The sequence below is a fragment of the Pan paniscus genome, chromosome 17, assembly GCF_029289425.2.
Source record: "Pan paniscus chromosome 17, NHGRI_mPanPan1-v2.0_pri, whole genome shotgun sequence".
In the NCBI taxonomy this organism is placed as follows: Eukaryota; Metazoa; Chordata; class Mammalia; order Primates; family Hominidae; genus Pan; species Pan paniscus.
The window spans coordinates 27997140-28004876 of NC_073266.2; the positions used below are offsets into that span (position 1 = coordinate 27997140).

Consider the following 7737-nt stretch of genomic DNA (forward strand, 5'->3'; position numbering starts at 1 on the left):
ACCCCAAAGAAATTCTGTCTTGGTGTTTTCAGCGCAATTTCTGGAACCCGTTGAAAGGGCTGATGTTCTCTAGCTAAAGGTTTACTAGAACCCCTGGGGAAAAGTGGCACTGGAAGCCCAGGAAATGCGACGTCAAGTTGGGGTGCACCTTGGGAGACTGGTAATAATGATTAAATCTTGGCTAATAGGGGTCCCCTGTTTCTTAAAATTACACCCAGAGAACGCAACAGTCTACTTGGGAGAAAACCCCACAACCCCGCCTCAATCGCGAGGCAAAGTGCAGGCAGACAACAAACACTAGTTTTCAGAAGGCAGACAGACGTGTCTTTCCCAAATGATCAGTTTCTCTTTCCACTCTCCTAAACGCTTGGAACACATCAAGAGCCTGCTGCATTCTAACATTTTGGAAAAAGGCTCGCAGAGCCGGCGATTTCATGGCAGTGTACAGTTGGAAAATCCAGCAGAGTGGACGAAAGTTTCCCTCGGACTGGATGCAACGGATTCTGGACATAAAAGGTGTCTGCGTGGGAGAGCTTCCACCCTTCCAAAAAGAACAGTCCCGCAGCAAAGAGCTCCGGGCGCCCTGGGGGAGAGGGGTCCCAAGCCTCGGAAAGTGGGCAGAGCCCCCTCTCCCAGGGCTGAGACGGCAGGCGCGGGGCTCCCCTCGGACCCGCCCCGCCAAGGGGACAGGGTAGACCGTGCCGCGATCCAGACCCGACGCCTCCGCGGGCTCCGCGGCGCCCGGGCTGCCCCCGCCGGCTGGGAGCGCTCGAGTGGCCCTCGGGAACTCACCGTGAAGCAGGAGGGCCGGGAACAGGTATCTGAGCAGGAGGCGGCGCGGCCAGGACATTTCCAGTCCTGCTCTGGGCCCTCCCGCACGCCGCGCTCCGATTTGGTGCCCGGGCAACTGGGCGCGCTCTGCCCTCCGCCTCCGGCCGGGTGCGGCCGGGCCAGGCCGGGGCTTCAGGCGGCTGCCGCGCGCCCCATGCCCGGCGGGCTAGGCGCGGGGCTGCGGGGCGCGCGCTTTCTGGGCGCCGTCGGGCGGCTGTGGGCGCCCCGGCCCGGTCCGCGTCCCGGCCTCTCTGCAGCCCGCCCCGACTTCTCCGCGCCCGGCCCCGCGTCCCGCCCCGGCCGCCGCGTGCGCCGCTCTGAGCTGCAGTGGCCGCCACCGCCACCGCAGCTGCAGCGTCTCTTCATATTTCCAGCGCGCCGCCGGCGGGGCAGCCTGGCCGCGGCACGGAGGAGGGGCCCGGGAGGGGGCGGTCGGGGGAGGTGACGCCGAGCCACCGCCCCCGGGCAGCCGCCGCCGGGCGGGGGGAGCGCGGAGACTTGAAAGGGCGCGTCGGGCAACGCCTCCCCTCCTCCCACTCCGGCCGCCCCTCCTCCCCCCGCTCCCCTCCCGCTTCCCTCCTTCCCCTCTCTCGCCTACCCCTCCTCTTCCAGCTTCCTACCCCTTCCATCCTCCCCTCCTCCTCTCCTCCCTCCAGGCCCCTCTGCCTCCCTCTGGCTTTGCGCACCCCTTTCTCTCCTCCCCGTCCCCCATTCCGGGCGCGCTTCCTCCTTGGAGGGGGTGGGAGCCTTTGGCCCCGCACCCCGCCCGCAAGGAAAGAGAATGCGCGGGTCACCCTCCGGCCTCCGCCCACGCCCCTGGGGAAAGGTGTTCAAAGGGGGTGCGGGCGGCGAGGCTGGAGGCCTCGCGTGGGATCCAAGCAAAGCGGCCTGCTGAGCCGGGGTGTGTGCCAGCGCGCAGCCATGGGAGAGAGGGGAGACCAAAGAGAGAGTCCTGGAGGGTTGCTGGGGGTGAGGATGCCTCAGTGCTGGGCCCCCTCGTGGGTGCGGTGCAGGTCTTCACTACAAATCGCCTACCCCGGCCCAGTGCCTGGCTCCTCTGGGGAGCACGGAGAACCTTGTCATAGGCCCGAACCTGGGAAGGGCACGGTGTAGGAGGCAGGAGCCCGTTCACTTTTTCCTCCCCCTTCCACTAGGCAAATGACTTGTTGAAACGGGAGAAATCTCCGAGAAACGCTCCCTGTCAGTCTAAGAACGTGCACTTAGGCCCCTTCACCGAGTCCTCTTCTCTCCCAGAGCAAATTGAATCACCACAATCAACGCTGATTTTATTTGTGTTCGCGGTCTTGTGGGGGAGGGGGGACTACATGGGCGTTTAAGACCCAAAGGCAGGAAGAGTTTCCCCTGGGGTCCTTCGTTCTCCAATGCGGGTACAAGGCAGTGGCCATCTGATTTACCTGGAAGGTCCCTCCTCTGCCAAGGGCCTGCTTGAGCCCTTCCCCTCTTCCAGCAGTTTTCCCCCTCCTAAGGTTAATGTCACCTCTTCTCCACACTAGGATAAAGAGCAGACAGGAGACCCAGTGGAGTCTAGAGAACATTTCTTGACGCAACTGTTAGTGTTTTTCATTAAAAAAAAAAAGATTAAAATAAATGCCTGATTTCCCAAGAGAATTATCTGCCCCTTTGAACAATGCAATAATTCAACTCCTTATGTGTTAGACTTTCAAAACTAGTTGGATCTTAGCAACGGTATAATAGTAAAATAGATGAGAATACATTTGACAGTTTCCACTTTTCTTTTTTTTTTTAACCTGAGAAATCCATGGGTGTTTTGATGTGATAGTGCTGACGCTGTTTGATGTGTCTTAATTTTTATCACCATCATTATCATCTTTCCATCATTAATACAGAGGATCATAAAATGTACCAGCTGCTCAGCTCACACGGATGTTGTGAAGATTAATGTGCTACTGTTTGCAAATCTTGAAGATGAAAGAATACCTGTGTGGGCAAAAAGAAGATCATGAAAACGATGCCTATGAGCGCAGGCATTATTTTGTGTTAGTCTTGCTCTGCCACATCTTTCTGAGCCTGACTTTGTACCTGATCGTTCTCTCATCCCAGTTGCTAGGCTTGGGTAGCAGACTATGATTTGTAAGATTTGAATGTTTGCCAAGGGCCAATCAAATTTTCATTTTAAACCAAGAATTTGACTTCTTCACGAATGTTGGGCAGTTGGAAACGATGTAAACAGCATACTTGGTTGGTTATGCAGAACAAAAGCCTTGTCACCAAGAACACATATGAAGTGGTGTTTAGTTTTTCAATGTCTTTTAGTCATTTGATGCCTTTTAGTCCATCAAAGAATATTTGAAACAAGCAAATGGCTAAGAGAGTGTTAGGGATGGTGCATTTTTGTATAAGCAAATTGGTTGACAGTAATGGAAAAATGTTTAGGTTATTCATCACATATTAGAAGAACAGTTAGGTCATGTATGTGCTTAATTTTTTGATTTTGTTATTAAAAAAAGGATAAAACCAACAGGTCAGCTGTAATTTGGTGTCATTTTGACAGTCAAGTTGCTTCAATTTTTGTTTTTCCAACTGGTTTTACTGGTGTGGTATAAACGTAGCCAGAATGAAGTCAGCAGTTTCAAATTTGTTTTGCCAGTTTATTTTCCCCATGTAGTGTCATAGATTTAAATACTCGACCCTCAACATAACATCCTGCCAGAGTTACTACTCCCTGAAAATGTCCCTGCAACGTCCAACAGTCGAGAAGATCTAGATTTGTCCGAGGATAAGTTCATTTTCTGCATTACTTTTCACTTCTGCTGTTAATGTACCTCCTTCTGGAGAAGAATAATGAAAGAAAAAGGAAGACATGTAAATTTGTCTTAGAGAGGTTATTTGTGGATATATGTTTAGAGTAATAGAACTGGGAAGAAAGCATTGCTAGGGAGGTAATGAAGTGGCTGTTAAATCCAGCACAGAATCGGGACCCCTGAAATAAGCACAGGGAATTCCCCAAACCATTTACGAGAACCCAAGCCTCAAGCAGGAACATGTGGAGTCCAGGTCCTGGTGATAATGGGAGTGTCTTTGGCAGGGACAGCTGGACAGGATCCCCTTAAGAGCATCAACAAGTGTGTTAGAATATCTGGAGCTGTTCATAAATAACCCTGGCCATGCTGATGGAGAAGAGGAAACTCAAAGGAGCTAAGTTCCCAGCCACACAACACATCACCTCTTGGAACGCCTGTGATTTGTTCAGTTACCAACTCACGAGGCCTGTCACGTGTCTACCAAGCGGTTTTTTTCCACAAACGCAGTTGCCCTATGAGCCTCTATAATCGCCTGTCTTTGAGTCAGAACCAGTCCTTTGCTTTTCCCTAGGAACGCTCAATCATGAGTAAATTTCCTGGGATGTAAAGCTTGGGTGATCGCCTTGGCTTGATTTTCTTAGGAGGGTGTCTTGATTTTTAGTGAGTACAGAGTAGCAGAACACTCTATTTCATTGTTGTCCTGGGAGGCACAAGGACCAATGCCCCTTAAAACCTGGGCCACAGTTTGGTTTTCTAACGCAGTCATTGTGAAAATTGGTATAAAGTTGGGCCATCATGCAAGTCATTTAGTCATTTGGAATTTCTGAGATTCTAGGCCTTTTGGTTCTAAGAAGGGCCAGGGTATTTAAAACATGGATTCTAGAACACAGTCAACTATGAGTATGGTCGAAAGCATTTGACTACCCTCTGAGTCCTCAGAGCCTACAAAATGTCACCAGGAATAGACTTTTCTTGAAACTTGTCAGATATCATTTCCAAGCTTGTGAGGTTACATTAAATTCCCACAGACTGGAAGCATCCAAAGGCCAGGAGTGGTTGAGTCATCACCATTCCCCTTTTAGCACCTAAGCCAGTATTTCCAGTCTTTTGCCCACAGCAGGACTTTGAGAAATGGTAGATATAAAATTTCAAAAATCCTACACAGCTCCCTCAGAGGCAAAGACAATGAAATTATCCTGAGGGGCCCTTAGAAGGGGGCATATTTTGGAGTTATATTTTTTAAACATGTTAACTAGAACAAGCTCTATTTTGAAAATAAAATGCAGTTTAGATATATCCCTGAGCAACACAACCTCTGAGGTTAAGAAATTAAATGTTACATTCCATTTTATACTCCTGGCGTTTATCAGAGAAAACAAATAAAATGTTTGTGAGCTTAGCAAACATTCATTCATGTTTTGTCCAACTGGTGAGTATCAGATACATATGTACAATCACCTGAAATTAGGAACAGGTATGTATGAAGGGGATTTGGCTTAACTGTTCATTTACCCTCTGTCACGAGTCTGTTTGGGGGACTGATGAGAAGACTACGGACCTTCCCACTGGAAGAAAATATGAGATGACCTCAGGGATGGGAGACACTCAAGGACCTCAATAGCATTTTTGTCTGTACCTTCATGTGACTTAGAGACGACTCTTCCTTTTAGTGCTGATTGCCTTCTATGTCTAACTGCTTTATCTGCGCAACTAAATTATTTGGCCCTTTGAAGGCAGGAAGAAAATCGGGTATTATGTGTGTGTCTCCTCCCCCAGCCCCTTCACAAGTCCTTCCATAATGGGCATTTGTTGGACTCGTAAATGAGGCAGGATAATATCAGAGCATCAAAAAAGAGTCTTTATGAGCCAACACCACCCTAAGCCACTTCGGCACCCAACTACAGAAACAGAAAGATACAAAAACTCTGGTATTCACTCCGAGCATACCCGAGGTTGTTATGGCACACATAGCAACACTCAAACAAATGCAACAAATAAGAGGCAGCCTGGCACAACTGCTAAGGAGCCAGATTCTCTGGGCACAATCTCTCAGCTCTATGACCCTGAGCAAGTTACTTAATCTGGCTGTGCCCGTTTCCCCATCTATAACATGGGGATAATAGCAGCATATACCTGCACATAGTTAAGTGTTACATAAGTGTACCCTAAATAATAATTCACTGACAATAATGAGTTTAGACTAGACCATACATTCTCACCAATAGCAAAATTGCCCCCAAGGGAGCAAAAATTGGTTCTTAGAGGGGGAGGTGAAAAAACTTAGATATTACAATGATTTATAGCCCTCCAAAAAGACAGTACTTAAACAAATGTAAAGTGTATCCATGGTACTTACAATCTAATGGGATGAGTAAAAAAAACATGTTTAAAAAGCTTCCTTCAGGGGCAATAATAAAAAGGAAGTTCGAGAAACATTGTACAAGATGAAAAATTATAAGATTAGTCGTATTACAATTAGTCATGTATCAAACATTTTAATAACTTTGTTCCTTTAATTCACTATGTTTTGATTATATGAAACCAAATATGTTTTACTTCAACTGACCATCTGGGGTGGCAATCTACCATCTGATTACATCATTGTAACATTACATTCAGTGTTATCTTTCATTGAGATAATTCAGCTATTACTAGTCTCTCTTTGCAGATGGGAAAACTGAGGCCAAAGAGTGGTTTGCCTAAAAGTCACAACTTTAAAGGGGTAGAGTCACTGGGTTTTCTGGCTCTCAGTAAGGTGCTATTTGCAGCTCTAAGACTAGACCGAAAAAAAAAGTAGAAAGTAGAAAAATTGATTTAGATGTGTTTTGAGACATTCAAGCTAAAGGGAAAAGGTAGGAATGTTACATAGGCTATTTGGACATTTATTGCAGTTGGTATCTGGTACTATAGTTCATTATTTCATGCATAAAATATTCAAACGTTTTAGTGTTTAAAACAGATTATTGCACTCTGTAAGATAGGCAAGTGGACCAGCTAAGTACTAAAATGCTGCCCACTGCCATGAGTCTCTGAAATTTTCAGTATTAGGACTTGACTAGTCCTTTTAGAATGTACACATTTGTGTGTGTGTGTTTTGGATTGTGCATATTCAGTGAGAGGAGCCATATGAAATCGCATTTCATCTAGCTGAAACTTAGGTCTCTAAAGCAGAGCTAAGCGAAAACAGAACATTTCTGGGCCACCAAATTCAACATCACAAAGTTCACATGATGCCTAATCTCCATAGTTGTATAACACTTTGAAATGCTCAAAAGATTTTTCAAATACATGGTCTCCTTTGATCACCATGCCATTTTTTTGAGGGTCAGAGGACAGCCAAGGCTGTTTAATGTGGAGACGCAAACTTGAAGTTCAGAGAGTTTTGAGATGCCTCTACAGGCGCTAAGGGTATGTACCTTCTGTTCTGTGAGAGCATACCAGGTGCTAACTTAGAATGTGTTTTATTTTCTCATACAGAAGTTGGTGACTTTGATGCTTCTGTCCTTACAAAAAGAGAAAACTTCTATAAACAGACACAAACCCAAGGCTGGAGGATTGCTTGAGATCAGGAGTTTGAGACCATCATGGGAAACACTGCAAGACCCTGTTTCTACAATTTTTTTTTAATCAGCCAGGCATGGTGGCACATGCCTCTAGTCCCAGCAACTTGAGAGGCTGAGGTGGGAGGATCGCTTGAGCCCAGGAGGTCAAGGCTACAGTGAGCTACGATTGCACCACTGCACTCCAGCCTGGGCGACAGACAGAGATCTTGTCTCTAAAAAAAAAAAAAAAAAGCCCCAGAGTCAAAAATAAATTAACCCTATAAACCTAAGAAAATCTTACATGCTTGTATAGTTTATTGTCTTACACTGTGTTTCTAAATTTTTCATAGGCTTTAGCCCAGTGCCTAAATTAGTAACTCTTCATAGACTCTTGATTGATTAAATGAAACCAAATGTTTTACTCCAGCAGACCCATTCGAGTTAAATGAATAACAGCAAATATGGTGGCAAATCATACTGGAGAAGAGACTAGCATCATAATGTGCACCACGTTAAGTTCAGCTTGGTCTGGGAATGGCTTAGCCTTACTTGTGTAAAGCATGAACCATCTGCTGCTTCTA

General features: G+C 46.8%; 1 protein-coding gene across 1 annotated transcript in view; it reads right to left on the reverse strand.

Annotated features, from left to right (window-relative positions):
* APCDD1 (APC down-regulated 1) overlaps nucleotides 1–1196 on the reverse strand; it is a 33892-nt gene extending 32696 nt beyond the window's left edge. The window contains exon 1 of the mRNA XM_003809333.5: nucleotides 793–1196. Within this exon, the coding sequence (XP_003809381.3) occupies nucleotides 793–850 (58 nt within the window). The 5' untranslated portion in view covers nucleotides 851–1196. The remainder of the gene's footprint in view (nucleotides 1–792) is intronic.
* Between the last annotated feature and the right edge of the window lie 6541 nt (nucleotides 1197–7737).